The 22,937-nt window shown below is 42.3% G+C and overlaps 2 protein-coding genes and 1 long non-coding RNA gene across 3 annotated transcripts; 1 reads left to right on the top strand and 2 right to left on the bottom strand.

Moving 5' to 3' along the window:
• Positions 1 to 6,114: 6,114 nt before the first annotated feature.
• On the bottom strand, positions 6,115 to 12,569 carry LOC104060606 (arylacetamide deacetylase-like 4). Its single transcript, XM_009562415.2, has 4 exons — positions 12,315 to 12,569; positions 9,417 to 9,633; positions 8,037 to 8,100; positions 6,115 to 7,026 (listed from the first exon to the last, which is right to left on the bottom strand). The coding sequence occupies exons 1-4, from the start codon at positions 12,468 to 12,470 to the stop codon at positions 6,249 to 6,251; spliced, it is 1,215 nt and encodes a 404-aa protein (XP_009560710.2). The 5' UTR covers positions 12,471 to 12,569; the 3' UTR covers positions 6,115 to 6,248.
• Positions 12,570 to 15,016: 2,447 nt separating this feature from the next.
• Positions 15,017 to 21,664, bottom strand: LOC104060605 (arylacetamide deacetylase-like 4). The gene is made up of 4 exons (XM_009562414.2): positions 21,500 to 21,664; positions 19,399 to 19,615; positions 17,290 to 17,353; positions 15,017 to 16,724 (listed from the first exon to the last, which is right to left on the bottom strand). The coding sequence occupies exons 1-4, from the start codon at positions 21,659 to 21,661 to the stop codon at positions 15,953 to 15,955; spliced, it is 1,215 nt and encodes a 404-aa protein (XP_009560709.2). The 5' UTR covers positions 21,662 to 21,664; the 3' UTR covers positions 15,017 to 15,952.
• On the top strand, positions 19,483 to 22,580 carry LOC128854244 (uncharacterized). The gene is made up of 3 exons (XR_008453232.1): positions 19,483 to 19,690; positions 20,219 to 20,397; positions 22,429 to 22,580. It is a non-coding gene; the product is annotated as an uncharacterized LOC128854244 (long non-coding RNA).
• The last annotated feature ends 357 nt before the right edge of the window (positions 22,581 to 22,937 follow it).

Genomic DNA, 22,937 nt, shown 5'->3' with positions numbered 1-22,937 from the left:
TCATTGTCCACATAATTTTAAACTTAAGCTCCCAGAGTTGTTCCTGCCCTGGCTTTTAAAATGAAATTCTTAAATGAAATCTTAAAGCTAAATTAGTCCTTAGCTTCCTTAGCACAGTGTTTAAAACAAAGCAATCCTGACAGCTGATTTATACAATTGGAGATAAGCGTGTGTTGGATGAAGCAACACAGATTTGCACCAACGTTTGTGAAACTGGCAAATCCTCTGCTGCTCACAGGGAGGGCTTTTTCTTCGCTGAAGCTGCTGATGTGGAGCCACTTTCCCTTTGCAGGGAGCGCAAACCCAGCGGTAATAGTTCTAGGTCTCAGGCTGTAGGGTGTTGAATCTAACTCCCTGATACCTATGGCCAGTGCTTGTTCTGACTTCAGCTTATCAACCTGTATCCGTAGGCCTTTTTCTGCCCCACAGCAGGGGCATCCTGCTGATGGTAGGGGTTATTCGCTCTGTGAACAGTTTCGATGTAGTGTGATATTGTAGCACAGCCTGTATTTGTTATTGGGTGTTTGTTTGGCTATATATTCCTGGCAAAACAGCAGAGAGCCACAATTCTCACTAAGTGCTAATTTCTGATGGCTGTGCAGTCAATCAAAATATCCTGACATACAGTACCACGTGGAGATCAGCTTTCAGGATTGTATTTCAGCTTTCTTGATGAATTCTTATGTTCGAATCCTCAGAGCAGGAAAATTCTGTGCTTTAAATGAATTGGTAAGCAAGAGGAGTAAAGTCGTGAAGGCTCTTCCTGCTGCAGGGGCAGTGAACAAAACTTCTAAGAGCAGCCAGTAACAATTGAGTGAAATACCTGATGGAATAAATCAGATGACGAACGCTTCCCACTGAAGAGGACACGTGTCTGCTGTAGCTCTGTAAGCGGCTGCTGACACCATATTGGCAGGAGTCTTGTCTTCACAGTATTCAGTGAGTCAATGATTAAACACCTTCAATCAAAACCAAAACACCTCACAGATGCTATCTCTGTTTTGAAACCTCTGATAAAGCGGAAGGAATATTTCTTTACTATCTTTTTTTTTATTTAAAAATAAGTTTTAAAAGGAGTGTTCAAGGGGTTGGTTTGTTTGCTATTTGATGTCATGCCCTGTCTGTTGTCTTCAGTAAGAATGTGTCAGTCTGAACAAAAATATTTCAGTTACGCATTATAGCCCTTCTGTTGTTGCAGAAACATTGGCTAAGTAGTGTTTCAGAATAATATCTTAATATTTTGCTCTTAGGGCATACTCTGATTATGCTCAGAGTATATTCTAACTGTATGTTATGTCAGCACCTCAGACTTTCCTCCTTCTCCTGTTACCACAGATTCCAGCTTATTTCCGGAATCAAGCACATCTCATGGTCTTAGAGGTACTGGGTCCATCCGGGGATGCTTATATTCACAACTGTTCCATGATACTTGATGCCTTGCATTACAAAATGCTCATGTGACTCAACTGATCCTGTTCCTGCATGACACTTTTCTACTGGTACTTGTTCAGAGATGCTCTGAATATTTCCAGTCTGGTCAGCCACTCCTGTACCTGCTGTTTGAAGCTGAAAGAGGGGAGACTGAGGTGGGATCTTAGGGAGAAATGTTTTCCTGTGAGCGTTGGGAGGCCCTGGCCCAGGTTGCCCAGAGCAGTGGTGGCTGCCTCATCCCTGGAGGGGTTGAAAGCCAGGTTGGATGGAGCTTGGAGCAACCTGATCCAGCGTGAGGTGTCCCTGCCCACGGCAGGGATTTGGAACTGGAAGTTCTTTAATGTCCCTTCCAACCCAAACCATTCCATGATTCTATGATTCTGTGTATTTGCTGATGTGTTTTGCTACATGCATTCTATTTTCAACAAGCTCATTGTGAACTCCCAGCTTCCAGTCTTTCCCTTTCGGTAGATGAGAGCAGCCTTGCATTAGCTGCAGAAGACTGAAGAGATTCCAGTAAACTGGAGAAAATGAACAAATCCTGGAGCCTGGCATTGTAATGTGCATTATGGACATGCATACGGCTCTTTACTCTCATAAAACAGTTCAGCTCTTTAAGGCACACAGAACTGATGTTTTATTCATTGGATTTAGTGTTGCTGGAGACTGACATGTTTAATATATCAGTTGGCAAGTACAAAATTGACAATAATACAGAAAATTCCCATTTCCTAATCCGTGAGCCTGTGTTTATGCAGGAAGTTACCTCTAACATTCATTCTTTTATTAACTGTTCAGCATATTTCTCATAGTCCTAGTAATGTTGGGAAGGCAAAGTATTATAACAATACTTATTCAAAGAAATATGATCTTCGCTATTTCCTCTTCCAGCTTAACCTGCTGGGCTTTGCAAGGCTTATGTACATGTGGAATCACAGACCTCTGTGCAGACTGAGAATGTATAAAACTCATCAACCTCACATCAGTTGTTTATCAGTGCGAGGCAGGCGGCTTTCAATCAGTGATAAAGGCAGCAGAGTCAGGGAAACTGGTGCTCATGAGTTGTGTGAGTGTCATTTGTTACTGTTTTTCTTGTAGTGTCTTTCTCTAAAATATTGCAAAACCTTTCTCTCCTGATTGCAGGCTGTGTCAGGGAACACAGCCCACAGGTAGCCTGGAGTTAATGGGTGATTGCGGAGCTGCTCTTTGTAAGACAGGAAATACTACAAGGATTAGCTAAAGCACAAGACAGGAGCCGGCTCTAATGACTGAGGTGTCGATTCAATCAATTATAACCGGCTTAATTACTAACTGGAAGGCATAAAGCTAAGAAAACAGAAGTAGTGTATTCCAAAGAAGAATTAAAAGCAGAAATGATAGCTTCTGATACATTCATTTATTAAATGCACGTTTCAAAATGAAATACGCTGGTAAATATCATTTACCTGGTGCTATTTTGGTTTTCTAGATTTACTCCAGGACAATTAGACCCTGTAGTGCAATTTAACTTCAGTTTTAGCAGGCAGAGCAGGTAAGAAACCATCCTCCAGTTCACATTTCATTTCTTGTGTTCTTGTAAGCAAATGACTGAAGGCTTCTCAGACTTTTCATTCCTGTAAGCCTTTGTCTCTTACTGTTTTGGAAAGGTGCTATGTATTTGCTTGATCTATCTCCTCCTTCGTGTACCCTGCCTCCTACCTGGCTTTCGGTGCCCTCCCTTTGCGTTATCTCCATCTCCCCACCCACAGCAGTAGCTACTCCCTAAGCCTTTTGCTCTTACTCACTGCTAAAAACCATCTTCCATTCAGTCTGCTGTAAATCTTTACTTAACCCTTTCTTTTCTTCCTCTAAGTTAAAAAAGTGGTGAAAAATATTGTGCATTAGCATTCAGTGATGGAAATTCAGATCTCGTGCTGCACAGTTCAGAGCAGGTACATTTTTGAAATGGTGACTCGACAAGATATTTTGGAATGGGAATAAACAGTCTAAGTTTACAAAAAGCTTGTATTAACTGCAGGGTTGCGCTGTCTGAAGCAGGAGGTCCTTCCTCACAGAGGAGCTGATGCTGTTCCCATCAGATGCTGTTGTAACAGGACCAGAGGAGGCTACAAAGATGATCAGAAGGCTGGAGCACCTGCTGTACGAGGACAGGCTGAGAGAGTTGGGCTTGTTCAGCCTGGAGAAGAGAAGGCTCTGAGGAGATCTCATGGTGACCTTCCAGTACCTGAAGGGGCTACAGGAAAGCTGGAGAGGGGCTGTTTACAAACGCTTGTAGTGATAGGACTGGGAGTAATGGGTATGAACTGGAGAGAGGCAGATTTAGACCAGACTTGAGGAGGAATTTCCTCACCATGAGGGTGGTGAGGCCCTGGAAGAGGTTGCCCAGGGAAGTTGTGGCTGCCCCATCCCTGGAGGCATTCAAGGCCAGGTTGGATGTGGCTTTGATCTCCCTGCCCATGGCTGAGGGATTGGAACTGGATGATCTTTAAGGTCCCTTCCAACCCAAACTATTCTATGATTCTATGATTTTTGTTCTGTAGCGCTTTCAAATGTGAACAAGTCAGCAAATACGATCAATAACGGAGGTAATAGGCAACCAGAGCAGGAAGATTGAAGGAATAAAAGCAGCCCGAGTTCGCAGAGCTGTGCCTATTTATTTCAGGACCAGTACAGAGAATGTGCATCATAGGCAGAGAATGTTAAATGTTTTTAAATAAATAATGTTATTTATAAATAGTTGAGTTAAGACATTTGGTATATTTTCTAATTGCCTGCTGATTTTCAAAATACTTGCTGTTGTAGAGTGACTTTTCACCAGAGCAAAACACAGAGGAATTGTAATCATAGCAAAGCAGAGATAATGGAAGTTGTAGAGTTTTGCAATAAACCACTGTAACTTGATTGGTTTGGAACAGGCGATCCAGCCTTAAAACTGCGGCAACAGGTTCGGTAGAAATATTTAAGTCTAAAACACACATTGATCTTTTGTGATGTCTGTGTGCTCGGAGTAGGAAGGAGTTTGCCAGGTTTTTCTGCTGGCATTGAAAAGTCAGTGTGTGCTGACCCCTGGTGATCAGAACGAATGATGCACAACGATTGGCTTTTCCTTTCGTCATTTAACATCTCCCTGTGACTTGTAGCTGTTCCAAGAGCTCCTGTATAGAACTTTCCAATATCTCACTCTTTTTCAGGGCCTGCCAGTGCTGGAGTCTGTTTCTGGAGCTCTGTATTTGTGCTGCACTGTCACGTTATGTTGCTCCTCCGTGAGGAAGCACCTCCTGCTTCAGACAGGGGTTAATACAAGCTCTTTGTAAAGTAACTGTTACACAGTGTTTTCCCATAGATCTTTATGTATATATTAATGTATGTGCTTGATTTTTAATAGGTGTTGTATTCATAGATCATAGAATAGTTTGGGTTGGAAGGGTCCTCAAAGGTCATCCAGTTCCAACCCCCCTGCCATGGGCAGGGACATCCCACTCGGTCAGGGTGCTCAAAGCCCCATCCAACCTGGCCTTGAGCACCTCCAGGGATGGGGCAGCCACAACTTCTTCCCTGGACAGCCTGGGCCAGTGTGTCACCACTCTCATGGTGAAGAAATTCCTCCTTATGCCCAGTCTAAATCTGCCCCTCTCCAGTTCATACCCATTGCCCCTCATCCTATCACTCCAAGCCTTTGTAAACAGTCCCTCCCCAGCTTTCTTGTAGCCTCTTCAGGTACTGGAAGGTCACTCTAAGGTCTCCTTGGAGCCTTCTCTTCTCCAGGATGAACAACCCCAACTCTCTCAGCCTGTCCTCGTATGGGAGGTGCTCCAGCCCTCAGATCATCTTTGTAGACTCCTCTGGACCCATTCCAACAGCTCCATCTCCTTCTTACGTTGAGGATTCCAGAACTGGGCACAGTATTCCAGATGAGGTCTCACCAGAGAGGAATAGAGGGGCAGAATCCCCTCCCTCGCCCTCCTGGCCACGCTGCTTTCGATGCAGCCCAGGACACGGTTGGCCTTCTGGGCTGTAAGTGCACATTGCTGGCTCATATCAAGCTTCTCATCAACCAGCACCCCAAGTCCTTCTTTGCAGGGCAGCTCTCAATCCCATCGTCCCCCATCCTGTATTAAAACTGGGGATTGCCCCGACTCAGGTGCAGGACCTTGCACTTGCCCTTGTTGACCCTCGTGAGGTTCGCACAGCCCCACTTCTCCAGCCTGTCCAGGTCTGGATTACATCCTGGTGTGGCAACTGTACCACTCAACTTGGTGTCATCTGCAAACATTCCTTAACCAATACTTGTTATAACATCTATAGTTCTGGCCTAACCCTCTTCCTGACCTCTACTTTCCCTCTGCTTCTTTCTTGTCTGTGCTCAAATCTTTTCTGCTACATTCAGTCAACTTTAAGCTCACCTCAAACAGCTTCCACCAGATCCACGCTTTGAGATATGGTTGACTGTGCCCATTATACACTTAACCTGTAGGTTCATGCTGTTACCTACCCCAAGTTGTCCTCAAATCACAGTCTGTGTGTTACTATTACCAGAACTACGTTGAGCCAAACCACAAAACACTTGCTATGGGCCCCAGATCTTTTATGGGTACAGGAGAAACTGTGAAGAGATGGTAGAGGAAAGAAAGGTAAGTGCACTTGATTTTGCCTATCATAAAAGAAAACAAAACAAAAGCCAAAATCAGTTTATTAGGTAAAAAGTTGACAGATGCAATGCTGAAATTTAGAATTATTTAACAAAAAGAAAATTGAAGGTGTTTTTTTAAAAAATTCTGAGAAATGGGAATCAGGAAAGGAAAGCAAGAAATGGAACTTTACATCAGTCTTAAAAAATTTACTATCTTTTCCAGGCCTTGATTTCCAGATGGAAATGTTATCAACCCACCCCAAAAAGTTAAGAGTATTATTCCATGGAATCCCTCTTGCAAATGGCACCAGGTCACTTTTATACCATGATCCTTTAATCGTTTCTTATATAGCAGTCCGTCATCTCTAAGCACATCGAATTCACAAGTCAAAATGAAAGTCTCAGGAAGCCGAGCAATAACATTGTCTTCAGCCAGCAGTGGGGAAAAAACAGGATCAAAGGCGGCCTTCATCAGTGTAGGGAGTTCTTCTGAGAGTGGATGTGTTGTACTTGGGTTGTAGCCCCTTCTTTTAAACTCATGAGGGATGTAGTCAGCACTCACCCATTTCTGATACTTGAGTTGCAAATATTCTGGAATGTGGCAGCCTTTAGATATTGCTTCTATGGCTGATAAGTCTTTATTAAGATACTTCAAACCAAAAGCAATGGTTCGTTCCTTTAATAAAAGAGGGACTCCCTTATTCTGCTGATAAGAAGGCAAATTGAAGTCCACAGCCTGGAGAAAAGGATATATTAGGATTTGTGCTCTCAGCTTTGGGAGATCTGTTCTGTTCACCAGTGCTTGGGCAACAGCAGCAGCGAGTGTGCCTCCACTGCTGTCTCCACAGACAGTGATGCGAGAAGGGTCTACGCCGTAATCTTGTGCTGTCCTCATAAAGTGTATGGTGGCCACCAGACAATCCTCAAACTGGGTTGGGTACGGATGCTCAGGAGCTAAGCGATACCTGAATAGGAGCGAAAGTGCTTTAACATAGCCGTATCTAGTGAGTGATCCCGTCGTCATCTGTGCATTCAATAGGTGAAGATAGAAAAATATTCTGAGATTGTAATTAAAGCAGTAGAATTTACTGTAGTAATTGCTTTTGGTTATTATTTGCTACTGTTGTTAACGTTTGAGGAGTCAGTAAACTATTCTATCTTTGCAAAACACTTCTTTACCTGTCTTTTAGGTGACTGAAGGCACATGTTGAGTTACTGTAGAATTAGAGGCAGGTTATGAATCAGTCATCAACGATCCTAGCTAGAAGTTGAAGTGGACATTTCCCCACAAATTGGTCAAGGATATGAATGTAGAGAATTAATAATGAAAATATGCAAGGTTTTCAGTGGTTTTCCGTAAGCTGAATTCTTTATAGGCTGAATTCTTTATAAGCTGAATCAGTAAGAGTTAATAGTTCTTCAAGTATTTTAGGATGTAAATAGTAAATAGTGCAATTTAAATTAATTTCCACTTTCCATTAACTCTTTTCCTGAACTTTTAAATATCAATTCTGTTAAAAATTAGTTTCAGCTCATCAGAAAAATATTTTGAATGGTCATTGTGGATTGATTGCAAGTCAAATGTGGACATCCCTCCCCATGCTGCTAAAATGAGTATTTCTGGGCAACTGTGCTTTTAAGAGAATGAGTCACACTTCGAACACAGTGTTGGCTTTCAACTTCAGGTGGTTTGCATGTGGCTTTAGGAAATGCAAACATCCTCACTCCATAGCGGTGGCTACAAAGTACAAAATTATTATAATGGAGTTTATTTGAAAATGAGCAAGTGGAGTTTAGTTGGCTAATTCTTCCTGAGACTAATTAGCGCTGGTGAAATGGGAGTAATCACTAAATACAAGTACTTTGTGCACTTCAGAAAGAACTTGGCTTGCCATGACTGTGTGTTAAAGACGTACAAACTGAGAAGGAGGCACAGACAGTTGTGATGTTGTGCGTCAGGATTGACTCCACTTACCCCACCGACACAACCACGGAATTGCTAGTTCTAGCGAAAAAGCGGCATATTCTTTCATAGGCCCCTGTAAAACAAAATAGTTCAATGGAACTGGAACTTGCTTTAAAAAGTGGAATGAAAATACTCCTGAATTCTTATCTCTATTCTGTGATTAATGCTACACTGGAATTCTCTTAGACAATCTACTTGTCTTTTCCAGGTCTTTCTTTCCAGATTGAAATCTATCAATCCACAACAAAGAGCTAAGAATATGGTCTAATCTGGACATTGCGCACACTTCCATTACATCTGCGGGAATCTTCTTGCCAGTAAGAAACCTGGAATTTACACCAATGCAGTCTTTCGGTCTCCTCTTTGAAAAGTTAGTTGCCAGAAAGCAGCACTGCTGCCACTTTAAGAGTGAAGATGAGGAGTTCTTTAAAACAAACCACAAAACCCACTGCTAAACCTGACACACAAATGGTGCCTGAGCCACCATCTCATCTCCCGGCCTTTCCATTTCAAATGCCAAAATGTATTTTTGCCTGGTTTTGCCACTATAAAGACACACAGCAGCGTGCACACATGCACACAGGTTGTTTGCACGTGGGAACACAGATTGGGTTATTTAAGAAATAAAATTCTAATGAGATTTATACTTTTCTCGTAAGCATGAGAGAGAACGAGGAGAAGGAGGGAGAAAAGAAACATTATTATTGTTCAGCCTGTAGAAGAGAAGGCTCCAAGGAGACCTTAGAGCGACCTTCCAGTACCTTAAGAGGCTACAGGAAAGCTGGAGAGGGGCTGTTCACAAAGGCTTGTGGTGACAGGACTGGGGTCAATTGGTGTAAACTGGAGAGGGGCAGATTTAGACTGGACATTAGGAGGAATTTCTTCGCCATGAGAGCGGTGAGGCCCTGGCCCAGGTTGCCCAGAGAAGTTGTGGCTGCCCCATCGCCGGAGGTGCTCAAGACCAGGTTGGATGGGCCTTGGGCAGCCTGAGCCAGTGGGAGGTGTCCCTGCCCATGGGGTGCAACTGGATGATCTTTAAGGTCCCTTCCAGCCCAGACTATTCTATGATTATAAATGATCGGAGAATAAAAGTTTTAGATCCATGACCTGTAGAAAGACAATTTAACATGATGCCCACTGCGCGTAGATACAATTATACTGCTGTCCTGAAATTCATAGAATCACAGAATCACTAGGTTGGAAAAGACCTCTTAGCTCATCAAGTCATTGCTATTTGCCACTAAACTATGTCCTTGAATTAATTGTGTTATTTCAAATGCTTAACTTGTCATTAAACTTAAGCATTGTAACTCTACTTGTCATTTAGGAAGTACCGTGTCAGAAATTACGGTATTTGTAGTTATAGCTCTTATTATATATATTCCTTACGAATGCTTCCAAACTGTCCAGCTCCTCCATGAAAATACAGAATTCCTCTTCTCTGACCAGTGGTTGATATTTTGGGCTGGTAAATTCTTACTTTAACCTTTTCAAAACTTAAGTCCTTGATAAAAAGGTTGTCATCTTTTAATGGTGGTATTCCATCCATTGCAGTCCTTATGATGGAGACCTCTGAGGTAATACCTACTTTTTCCAAAAATTTTGCCTGTTAATAAAGGAAAAGAAATCACAAATTAGTGTAAATTTCAATCTTACTTGGAGATGGAGCATGAAAAATTTAAAATTCCGTGGTCAATTCAGACTTTGTCTCATGCTGGTTCTGACAATGAAATGGACGGTTAAGATGATTTGGGTACATATTCATTGTACTCTAATATCAAAATTTGAATTCAAAACACAGTAAATATGACAGGAAAGGATGAGTTTATCTTCTGTAGTTGCGTTGTGTCCATGCTTCTTCTTCAAGGCCTTCAAGCCTGTGGGGAAGCTGGCCTGAAAGCTGCTTTCACCGAAACAAGGAACTTGGCTATCTGACATCTCTGGCCAAAATGTTCCCAGTATGATGTAGCAGGATGCCAAGTTAGCTTTGGTGGTAATTCTAGATTATATCATAGAATCACAGAATGGTTTGGTTTGGAAGGGTCCTTAAAGATCATCTAATTCCATGGTCAGGGACACCTCCGACTTGATGAGGCTGCCCAAGGCCCATCCAACCTGGCCCTGAACACCTCCAGGGATGGGGCAGCCACAATTCCATCACCATATTTCACTATATAAGATTAAATTTTGTATTCTTCTTCCAGAGTAGACTGCTCTAATGAGTAATTTAACTTGTTGTGTTGCCATTATTTGTGCATACATATTTCAAAATAATTGCATGTACAAAGATATTTGCTGCATATGTCTTCAAACCCCACAGTAAATGTGAGGCTTCCACCTCACATTTCCAAGACCTCATGTAGCTCAGCAATGCAGTCCTGTTAAATTTGATGCAGGTATTCCATTTTAGGCCATTTGGGAAGCTGATCCCATGTGCAAGGAGAATCATCTCAGAGATGAAGATCCCGAAGAAGTTGTGACTGCCCCATTCTTGGAGGTGTTCAAGGTCAGCTTGGATGGGGCTCCGAGCAACCAGATCTAGTGGGAGATGTCCGACTTGGTGGAACTGGATGCGCTTTAAGGTCCCTTCAAACCCAAACTACTCTATGATTCTATGATCCCATGGTCAAGTTTTGGTCTCATACTGATTCCTTCTACAGAAGTACTGTTTGATATCCTTGGGAAAGTAATTTTGTTTCTTTAATCCCACAATTCCCTATGTATTTTCTTTCCTCACTTTAACAGTAAAAGTTAAACCTGTAATTAGCTGTCGTGTTTGGATATCATACGGAGATCGTCTTTGTCTTGGAAATACTGAAACAAAACAGGAGTCCCTACCAACCATTGTGGTGATGTTGGCAGTCTGACATCTCTTTTTTGTTAAACCTGCCGTAGTTCCACAGGTCAGCAGTAATAGGGATAAGCGTTTATTTGGATTGCTCTTAGCCCCTTCACTATTAGCTGGGAATAACTTCCATGGATTCCCTGCAACAACGTACAGTTCTGGCAGGCATCCGTAATTAGTATCATCCTGCATCATCTTCGTAAATCCAAGTGACTTGGACTTCATTTGCATTTAAATTTTGTATAACCGTACATTACAATTGGTATCTTTCTGCTCCTTTGGGGTGATGTGCTGCACTGCTTTTGCTTGGCCTCTCAGTAACCAGCAGAAAGCACACAAATTCTTAAGATCAAAGGTTAGAAGCAACATTAAGCACCAGAAAGTTTCTAAATCCTGCAGTTCAGCTTTTTACATATGAATTACACAAAGGGAAAGCTTTGTCTAATGGATAAAGAGTATTCATACAGTGTTTTGAAAGTGTGGAATTCCACACGTTGTGTAGTTGATGGAAGAAAATTTAATTTGACTTCTGTTACTGTCCTATTTTATTGCATTGCTTCACCCTCATAGCACTGTTCGGGCCTGGGTGGGGATTTCTCGAGTCACGAAGAGCCACGTTCTTAGGAGCTCACTGGCTGCCTGCAGGCAAGACTTAACAAGCCATGTACCAGGGAAAGGGAGGGGAAATCATAATATTAGAACATAGAATCAAGGTGGAAAGTAATGCAAAAGCCAAAGAAACTGAAGGGGTTTTGGGTTTTTTTACAATTCTAACAAAATAAAAGAAGCTTGACTTAGGTATCCAGAAGTGGTTTTAAAATGAGAGGGGAAACAGTTCATTCAGGAATGGGTAACTGGTGAAACAGAACGACAAGTGGAAGTCACATTTTAGTTTTAAAGAGAAACAAGGATGAAAAACAAGGGAGGGTCGAAAAATGTGCCAAAAACTGACATAGAGAGGCAGAAGAATGTCCTATAGATGTCTTGAAAGGCCAAAGATGATGAAGCTGGCAGCAGCCTTTCAGATGGCTCAGAAGCAGAGTGTTCTGGTTAGCTGAGATCACAGATGTCGTTTAGTTGCTCGTTCTCTAAACGAAGGCTGTTCTGTGCAGACACAATGCAGGAAGCTGCCTGTGCCTTCCAGCACTGCCTCGAGGCAAGAGGATTGAAAAGGTAGTACAGAGGCCTGCAGAAAAAAATGAGTATTGCACAATCTGCAGCATTTTGTTTTCCATGTTGTTGCTTTGATGCTGTATAGCGAGAAGTGGAGTCTGTTCTACCGACTGAGCTGACGGTACCTCTAATGGTGCTCCCATCATCAAATACATCCAGTTGTATATTTGCAATATATTTAAACATTGATTATAAGAAACCTCACCAATACATTATCCCTCTATCAGAAATTCAATTTAAACCTCCAGCTTTAATAAAGTTTTACTTACCAGACCAAGCACAAAGTTCAGGACGTAATGCAAAACATAAAGCTTTTGGCGCTGACTAACTCCATGAGGAATTTCTGCCTTGGGGTGTTCATAGTAGAATGACATTGCCACAGTGACGGTCAGAACAGCAAGGAAAATTACTAGAAGGAATTCCATCTCAGTGTACTGTTAGGACACAGATGGAAGAGTCAGCCGCGGCTTCCTTCTCCCTCTGACTTTTGAAGTATTTCTGAAGGTAAATGTGCAAGGTTAGCAATTCTCTTCATATTGCGTCATCCAGCTTTTAAATGTGCCAATAGGAGGCTGAAAACGTGGCAAACGAACCATACCATTAAACAGAGAGGAACAATTAATCGTGGGAGCGGCTCACAGAAGCAGTTTTTTGCATTTGCAGCCAACCTGTTTTGAGACTGTGCCCATCACCATAAAACCAGTGCTTATTTTATCATTGGTAGCGTTGGTGTTCTCAGAAGACAAAAACCTGTTAAATCTCTCCCTATTATTGAATACGATCATCTGAATTATTTCTGAGTTCTTGTGAGTTCCTGTGGCACAGGATATCTTACTCATCATCTTCAGCGCTGCTCAGTTTCTTGTTTTATTGTGCCTCCACACCTTACTTTCTCAGACTTCTATTAACATCAAGGTCTCTATCACGAACACATTTCATCACATTGGATGACTGATGCCATTGCATCTTTGAGTCTACTGGAACCAGAAGCAGCCTGAAGTGTCAGTGCTTTGCATCTTGCTTGGTCCTCCTTGATGGCTTCTTTCCAGGCAGGGGAAGACTGTACCAACCGTTACGTTTGTTTGGATGATATTTGGTTTTTAACAGCCTCTTGGTTGAGCCCTACAGTATTATAGTCTCCGCCTTCTCGTGAATGCATACTTACTGGTGTCATTATTATTTATAGTAAACAAAGACCGACAGATAAAGGACTGTGGAACAATCTCAAGAGTAGGTCGGGGTAGAGTTTGGATATTGGCCAAATGAGGAATAAGTCCAGAGGCTGAATAATAACAGAAAACAAGTATTGGGTTGCCAAATTGACATGCTGCACTGAATGAAGCGTGTGACCATCTGCGATTATCCCACACTGTAAAAGATACAAAGTGGAATTGCATGGACATCCATGGTTCTTAGCATTTCCAACCATCTCTGTACCTGCAAAGACTCGTCAAAAGAACAAGCCTGATACAGAAGAGGCAAAGAGCAGCAATGCAGGAATAAAATTGATCTTAAATCCAGATAAGCCTAATAACACTCACAGGTTGAACTGAATTTCATACCCAAACTAACTTTAAGCCTGTTTGCTCCTGTATAGTTATAACAGCCCATCCAAGGCGGAACAGACATGGATTAACTGCTCAAGTAACATCAAGCTTTTTGGATAGCTTTTCCAGCAGATACAGACTCTGCTGGACTCACTTCAGCCACTGATGCGTGAGCTGGCAAATCAACTCTTGAGGTCGGAAACCCAAATGAGTCCCGAATTTCACATCAGGCACATCCTGTAATCCTCAAACAGTGAACATTTGAGACTTCATAATGTTCTTTACTCCTGAATTTCTTTGTTTGAGGAGTAAATTTTCAATACGTGCAATAGGAAAAACGAAACAAAATATCTGTTGTGTGAACAGTGCATGAAAAAACATAAATTCATTGTGCTGAGAGGGACTGGAGAACAAGAATTCACAGGTAACAACTTGTTGCTCCAGAGATTTGCCACTACTAACTTGTCAACATATCTAATTAACATCGTGAATTTAACCCACCATTTGCTTCCTACTCACAGTTTGAATGGCAGGCAGTGAAGACAGGGGCTAGCGTCTTTCCACACTGTGTATGCGAAGTTATTACCAGTGCAAGGCGGTTGCATAAAACAGTGATGAAATACTTTACAATTCCAAGCGCTGCGTGGCCAGTTTTGACAGGCAGTGGCAACTACCATCGTGTCTGTGTTTAGCAAAGGTGGGTCTGCCCTCCTAAGCAGTGGAACTGGATAGTCACAGAAGTTATTATCAAAGAATTATAGAATAATTTGGGTTGGAAGGGACCTCAAAGATCATCCAGTTCCAACCCCCTGCCATGGGCAGGGACACCTCCCACTGGCTCAGGCTGCCCAAGGCCCATCCAACCTGGCCTTGAACACCTCCAGGGATGGGGCAGCCACAACTTCCCTGGGCAACATGTTCCAGCGTGTCACCACTCTCATCGTGAAGAAATTCTTCCTTATATCAAGCGTAAATCTGCCCCTCTCCAGTTTATACCCATTGCCCCTCATCCTATCCCCACAAGCCTTTATGGATAGTCCCTCTCCAGCTTTCTTGTAGCCCCTTTCAGGTACTGGAAGGTCGCTATAAGATCTCCTGGGAGCCTTCTCTTCTCCAGGCTGAACAACCCCAACTCTGTCAGCCTGTCCTTGTACAGGAGGTGCTCCAGCCCTCTGATCATCCTTGTAGCCTCCTCTGGACCCGTTCCAACAGCTCCATATCCTTCTTGCATTGAGGATTCCAGAACTATTATGGCAGCTTCCATGTTATTTAAATACTTTCTCCCCAGATTCCAAGTAAACAAGTTGATTAGTTATCTGATTACAAGAAAGCAAAACCCACTATGTCTCCGTCTTCCTCGAACACAACCAGATGCTTCTCAGAAAGGAACTTTATTGACTATAGTTTAGAGGACACCCAGCTAGGTTTGTGCGGTTCTCCCTCACTGCATTGGTGTTGTCAGTCTTGGACACTTAGAGGCAGCTATGTGATACAGCTCTCGTTCCTGTACCTCCCTTCTGTGTCAGCCATCTCCTTTTAATAGCTTATTTGTAGTTACAACCAATTCCCTCCTTCAGATTTTACTAATTCAAATCTACTGGTTGCCTGTACACAGTCTGATGTTGAATACTGCTCATCTCAGCAGTAATGACAGTATCTTCAATCACCAGAGGTGATGGGAGGGCATTTTATCCATGCTGTCATGCTGATTTTGTGTGTATTATGTGAATATGTGTATGCACATTGCTGGTGACTCAGAGATCGCATGCTTTAAAATGTTATTTACTGTGGTGAGCTGTTGTTCTTTTGACATAGGAAGAGAACAGCATAACAATCAATAGGTTAATTAAAAAAAAAGATGAAAAATACATCATGTTCCCAAGTCATATCAATGGAAAATCAGAATTCAGCAGACCCTGCTAATATTATTTCTTCCCTAGATCTGATGTACAAATAGAAACATAGAAACATAGAATGATAGAATAGTTTGGGTTGGAAGGCACCTTAAAGATCATCCAGTTCCAACCCCTCTGCCAGGGACACCTCCCACTGGCTCAGGCTGCCCAAGGGCCATCCAACCTGGCCTTGAGCACCTCCAGGGATGGGGCAGCCACAGCTTCCCTGGGCAACCTGGGCCAGTGTCTCACCACTCTCATGGTGAAGAGATTCCTCCTATGTCCAGTCTAAATCTGCCCCTCTCCAGTTTATACCCATTGCCCCCAGTCCTATCACTACAAGCCTTTGTAAAACGTCCCTCCCCAGCTTTCTTGTAGCCCCTTCAGGTACTGGGAATAGCCGGTAAATAGTTAATTAAAATACTCTCTGTTTGCAGACCACTTCACTGTAGTCGAGAAGACATTTCAGTAATCTTTTATGAAGTTTACAATGTGCTTCACCACTTGACTTGATGTTGGAAAAGAGAAAATCCCATAACCAAAAAATGCCAGTGTGCCGTGGAAGCCTTTTTCCAGGTAGTACCAGGTCACTTTTACATTGTTGTCCTCTAGCCGTTTCTTGTACAGCAATCCATCGTCCCTGAGCACATCATGCTCACAAGTGATGATGCAGGTATCAGGGAGGCAGCAAACAACAGCATCTTCTGCTAACAGTGGGGTAAATCGTACCTCAAACACTTGTTTTGTTTCTTCATGGACTTGCGGTAAAAATGGAGAAGGTAACAGTGGTTTATAGCCCACTTTAAATACCTCTGGGATAAGATCTGGGTGTATCCATTTCCCATATTTCAAACTCATACTCTCAGGAACGTGAGAACCTGCCACAGTGGCTGGTAGCAAGGAGCAATCCTTTCTCAAGTACTTCAGAACAAAACGGACCAAACATTCCTGGGTCAAGAAGGCAGTGAAAGCATTTTTCTGGTGAGACGGCAGATTAAAGTTCAGTGCTTGGAGAAATGGGTAAATCAGTACCTGGGCACTTATCTTTGGGATATCCCGTCTATCTACCAGTTCTTGGCAAACTCTAGCAGCAAAATTGCCCCCTGCACTATCCCCACAAACAAGAATCCGATCAGGATCCACCCCATAGGTTTCTGCAGTCTTCATGAAGTGTACGGTAGCGGTGAGACAGTCCAGAGTCTGGGCCGGGTACGAATGCTCGGGAGCTAAACGGTACCTGAAATGCACAGCAGAGCAGCTATTACAGATGGGTCTTTGGAAAGAAATAGCTGGATGTGTCAGCTCAAGCACATCCCACACATTGGCAAAAATGGACCAAAACCACTATCACTTCTTTAAAGTTTCACAAGCTGAATCAAACCAGAACAGCTTCCCCTCCTGCTCGGTCAAAATAGAGAGATCGTTGATCATGGAGGTGATGCTAAGTATTAAAATCTGAAATTGGGAAAACAGCTCCCAATTCCTAAATATCAAATAAAGGTAATGATTTTTGTGATTATAGTGATGTAAACCAAACAAATCCCCGTTCTTCTGAAAACGCGTGGCATGCACATTGTTGTTGTAACTTCATAGACCTGTGGCAGGTATTTCTCCTTGTAATTCCAAGGCTCATGCTTGCTCACACATATCAACAACATAGGGGTAGACAACAGTAAAGCTCTAGCTTTTCTTATATCTCAGAAATGTAAGTACAGATATGGGCATCTCTTGGGGGTGGGAAGTGGGGGGAAAGCAGCAGAACTGTCTCCTTCTGGAGTTAACGTTGGGTGGAGCTCACTTACCCAACAGACACAACCACTGAATCAGATTTTCTGGCTAGGTACCGGCATACTCTTTCAAAAGTTCCTGAAAAAAAAAAAATGATATTAATGTCATTAATATCTTAGAATCCTCGGGGTGATAGCATCTCCCTTTTTTAAATGACATATAGCCATGACTGAGTGTGGGCCTTTTACTTAGTTAACAACATATCCCAGTTTTCTCTAGGATCACAGAATCATGGAATCATAGAATCATAGAATCATAGAATAGTTTGGGTTGGAAGGGACCTTAAAGATCATCCAGTTCCAACCCCCTGCCATGGGCAGGGACACCTCCCACTGGCTCAGGCTGCCCAAGGCCCATCCAACCTGGCCTGGAACATCTCCAGGGATGGAGCAGCCACAGCTTCCCTGGGCAACCTGGGCCAGGGCCTCACCACTCTCATGGTGAAGAAATTCCTCCTTATGTCCAGTCTAAATCTGCCCCTCTCCAGTTTATACCCATTGCCCCCAGTCCTATCCCCACAAGCCTTTATGAACAGTCCCTCTCCAGCTTTCCTGTAGCCCTCTCAGGTACTGGAAGGTCACTCTAAGGTCTCCTTGGAGCCTTCTCTTCTCCAGGCTGAACAACCCCAACTCTCTCCGCCTGTTCTCATATGTGAGGGCGAAAATAATCCAGTCTTTGTATCATCAGCACACACAGTAAAGTTAATAGGTTTAGGGAGGTTGATCTATAAAGAAAATAAGAAAATAAGAAATTATTATGATTATTATTACTATTAGACAAGAGGCAATGGTTTTAAACTGCCAGACTAAGAGTATTAGATTGAATATAAGAAAGACGTTTCTTATGATGAGGGTGATGAGATCATTAAACAGGTTGCCCAGAACAGGATGCTCCATCATTGAAAATGTTCAAAGTGAGGTTGGATGGGCCTTTGAGCCCCCTGATCCACTGGGAGGTGTGCCTGTCCATGGCAGGGGGTTTGGAACTGGATGGGCTTTGAAGTCCCTTCCAACCCAAAGTATTCTCTGAGAATTGTGCGCTATTTTTTAGAGTGGTTGTAAGGGATAAAGTAACTTGAGATCTTTGTAAAAGCTTATTACATTGTTTTATGTAGCCGTGAGTCTGAGGCTGCTTTGGGCACGTCGTATCATTTTGCTGCGAAAGGCTACTTGTAGTACTATTGCTAAGTCTAAGAAACACTACTTAATGTCTATGCGCGTCTGCTGCCTGTAGAAATAATACCTTTTAGAACTTTTTAAATTGCATGTTTGCAATTATCTGGTTTCTTTAGTAACTTAAGTTGGAAAAAAAGCCAACGTAACTAAAGCACATACATCATGAACATGCATTTTAAACTGGCTGCTGCAGGCCACGTGAATCACTATGAACACTGTTTATAGAAGACCCAATAAATGTGTGGCAGTTTTAGATGAAAGGGAGGAACGCAGGTGTTAACTACTGTCAGATTTTCAGGCAAAATAATTTATTTCTTTAGCAGCACCACTTACTGTAAGGAATCAATAGCCATAAAGAGTGCTATATCCTACAAAAAATAATTTAGATACTAAACGAGGGCAGATTGGAGAGTTTAAAAAGTGAAGGAAACATAAAGTGCTTTCTATCTCTCAAATTAAACTTCTGTCATTTCTTAAGTTCAGGAGAGTTTTTAAAAATATATTATGGACAGTCTGAGAATTGGGGTGACAGGCTGAGAGAGTTGGGGTTGTTCAGCCTGGAGAAGGCTCCAAGGAGACATTAGAGCAACCTTCCAGTACCTGAAGGGGCTACAGAAAAGCTGGGGAGGGGCTGTTCATAAACACTTGTGGGGATAGGACGAGGGGGAATGGGTATAACCTGGAGAGGGACAGATTTAAACTACGCATAAGGAGGAATTTCTTCAACATAAGAGTGGTGAGGCCCTGGGACAGGTTGTCCAGGGAAGTGGTGGCTGCCCCATCCCTGGAGGTGTTCAAGGCCAGGTTGGATGGGCCTTGGGCAGCCTGAGCCAGTGGGAGGTGTCCCTGCCCATGGAACTGGATGATCTTTAAGGTCCCTTCCAACCCCAACTATTCTATGATCATTAACAATCCTAGATAATCATATTTTCTCTTTCAGTTCCCTACTGATGCTTCCGAATATCCCGCTTCCTCCATGGAAGAAGATGAGTCCTCTCCGTTTCCTTGCAGATGGTGCTTTTGGGCAGTAAATCCTCACTGGCACCCCATCAAAATGCAGATCCTTTATGAAGAGCTTTGAATCCCTGCATGCTGGCAGTCCATCAAAGATCGGCCTCAGCAGTACATGCTCCTCAACGATACCAAAACGTTCTAAATTCTTTGCCTAGAGGAATGCAACAGGAAAAACAAGAAATTAGTACAGGGAATTCAAGAGTTCCCACTCTATAAAGGCCACAAGGTACCTTTTTCTATACTATATTTAAGGTAATTGTATTGGTTATTTGCTACTTTATAGGATTGCCACAAATAACTCCTGCTGGGTACATTTCCCTTATTAAACGGTGACTTTTAAATGCCCTAACGGACTATTATAATTCATTCTTCTGGCAAGATAATAGTCGTAACAAGCCATTTGCAATTTGTGCTCTTCTCTTCTGAGCAAAAGATGCCTCCATGTGCACTGGTGTATCTATATCTCATCAACTAGTGGCCAGCTAGCTTTTGTAAACTGTTTTTTCCAGCCTTGTGTCTCTGGCCATTAACTTCAATCTGCTCTGGCTGTCTCAGAGATAACTCATATATTGGTCTTAAATAGTCATTTTGTGTGAAAGAATGCCAGAGTATGACAATGAAGCAGAACTTCTTTACGTGCGTGGTCCCAGCTATCACGAGGCCAAATCTTCCATAGCTCAAGTGTGTTGCAACACCCAGTTCTTCACCAGGCCCTTTCTCAAGTAACACAGATTCTTTCTTCCTAATAATCTAGACTAGGCTGCGATAAACAAGTTGGGTGAGGAGTAAGAAAAGAAACCACCGCGAGCTATGGAAGAGAGAGAAAATCCTTTAAAAACAAAGATGGGAACCTAGAGATGACCTGAAGTTTTCTTGTTTCTCTGTGCCACAACTGGACAAAGCGTCGTGCGTCTCACTACAACGGCTACTTCCGTAAGTATAAACATAAACCTAGAAATCCATCAAAAGCACCAGGAGATGTCTAAAGGATTTTTGAAAGAAAATTAGGTGTTGCAGCGGTGAAATGCATCTTTAACACTCTGCAGAAAAAACGAAGCTGAAATTGCTGGAGTATATTATGAATGAAGATAAAATATATTCTATTGCATAACAGCCACTTAGAAGCTGTAAAAGCAGGTAAAAAGAATCACTGGAAATAAACTTTTCATCCACCCAATTATAGAAACATAGAGAACTTAATAACATAGGGTCATATCGTTATATTACAGTGATATTATTGGATGTGGGCCTTAGTCACTGTGCACGTTATGTGTAACTAGGGCGTTAGAGACTGCCTTTACTTGAGATGGGCTTCGTACAAACATTAATGAAACCATTCTGTGATTTTCCTGCAGGCTTTCTTTTGACGTGTTATGCGCCTGATGTGACAGGGCTTACGATTGCTTTTATGTACTCCTGTTGCCTTCTTTAAAAGCTTTTTAGGCAAAAGCTGTTTCTTTCTCTGATGGCAAAGCACACAGCACAGTGAGTCTGGCTTATAGGTGCTTCACTAATATGTAATAACAGGTCTCGCTGAACCTGTTTGGCCTCTGGAGGTGCCCTCTGGCCTATATGATTCTATGATATTTAACTGAGGCACGGTAATTTGGTCACTGTGGAAATAAGAACTGAATCACAGGTAAGAAAGTTACTGCAGGTAGCTCAAAATTTAGGAAATTACCTTAACTATATCAAAGTGCACCGAGATACAGAAGGCTGGTTATTATTATTCATATAAATCATAATTTCCACAACTCACCTGTCATCTACAGGACAAATTATTTCATTATAGAAAGTAATCAAATTACAGTTGCGCCTAAGAATGCGTATCTTAGTATTTGAAAGAACTCACCTCTTACTGGCTGCCTTCATATACAGCAATAGTATATCAAATCTAGCTTTGACCTTCATCTTCCAGTCTGTGTTACTGGGTGGTTCTCACGACACATCGCAATTTTGAGATGTGTATCTTCACAGTTCTACTCAAGTTTCCCTTTCCTGAAAATTCCAGTATCACAGAGCATGATAAACTCACCAGAACTTCAATCAGAGCATACATGCAATGATATAAGCGGAGCTTTAACGGCTGGTCGATGTCAGGAGGAATCTGGGTCTTGAAGGAATTATAAGTTGCAGTTAAAACCAGTACTACAAAAGCAACTAGAATTACTGCTATAAAAGCATAAAAGGATTCCATTATTCTTTGGTGGAGTAGTTTATTAGAGAACTGTTTGATATGATTCTGTCAGTATTTATATCCTCTGACTGACTCCACAGAGAAGGCATTTGCATACCAAAATTCCTCCACCCTCCTCCTACGGACGAGGCTGCCAGATGGTAGCAGCATAGAAACATCCGGCTATTATGATTTTATTAGTATGGTCGAGGTCAACAGGTAGAAGACTCCCATCCAGGAGATGTTATTGTTTTGTAGATTCCAAAATTGCAAATAGTCTTTTTCATCTGGTTTAATTATGTTCTGCTTCACGGGCCTGAAAAGGCACGTGTGATTTCTTGCAAGTGTACTACTTAGTATGCTGAACAATATTAACTCTACTTATGAACCCATGGAAGACCGGCAGTGCTGAACTCCAGTGTCTATGTTCAGGAACTGCAATGGTTCTGCTCCTGGAATAGATCTGGAGTTTGATTCTAAGGCCTTTTGCTTAGTGCTGATTGTTTTTTCCTCTGCTAGAAGAGACATTCTGAAGTGCATCTAAAGGAATTTTACTTTTAGAGATTCATATGGAGCTATCGGTTGTTTGGAAGTCTTGAGTGGGCAGCAAGGGTCTCTGGGCTCTGGTCCAGTGATACGAGGAGGAAAGCTCACCTTGACTTGGAGAGCTTTGGCCCTAACTCTCTATTCCAATTCTTTCTAAAGAGAGGAGTTTGATGTCTTTACAACTTTATAGTTTACTGTTTTCATGCCAAGACAACTCTCTGTTATCCTTTGTTGTAATTCAGGCTGGATCAGACGGCACGGCTAGCCAAATCTTGTGCCCACAGAGGTGATGACAGCGAAGGAATGAGTGACTAGGTGCAACTCTGTGTATTTCTGCCCACCGCGTGACTGGACAAAACCTTTTTGGGTAGAAGCAGAAAGCAAACAAACATCAGCTCAGGTTGGTGTAATCCCTACAGCCCATGCTTATCCCCGGAACACTCCGGAATATTTCCTTATCCCCACTAATCTCCCAGATATTCCATCCCCGAAACACTCCGGAATATTTCCTTATCCCCACTAATCTCCCAGATATTCCATTTTAAAACTCTTATAAAAACTTGGAATTGTGGTCATAGAAAAGAAAGACTCCTTTTTATAAGCCATAAGATTCTGCAGTTGGCTAACAAACCTGCAGTGGTGTTCCCTGAGAAAGTGGTTTCTTAACAAAAAGGAGGTGAGTCCTTTTCTTGTGCCCATAAAAGAGGCAGATGAACTATATCTGCTTAGAAAAATCCCATTTATGCAAAAT

The sequence above is a fragment of the Cuculus canorus genome, chromosome 21, assembly GCF_017976375.1.
Source record: "Cuculus canorus isolate bCucCan1 chromosome 21, bCucCan1.pri, whole genome shotgun sequence".
In the NCBI taxonomy this organism is placed as follows: Eukaryota; Metazoa; Chordata; class Aves; order Cuculiformes; family Cuculidae; genus Cuculus; species Cuculus canorus.
This window is presented reverse-complemented; position numbering and strand designations above follow the sequence as displayed.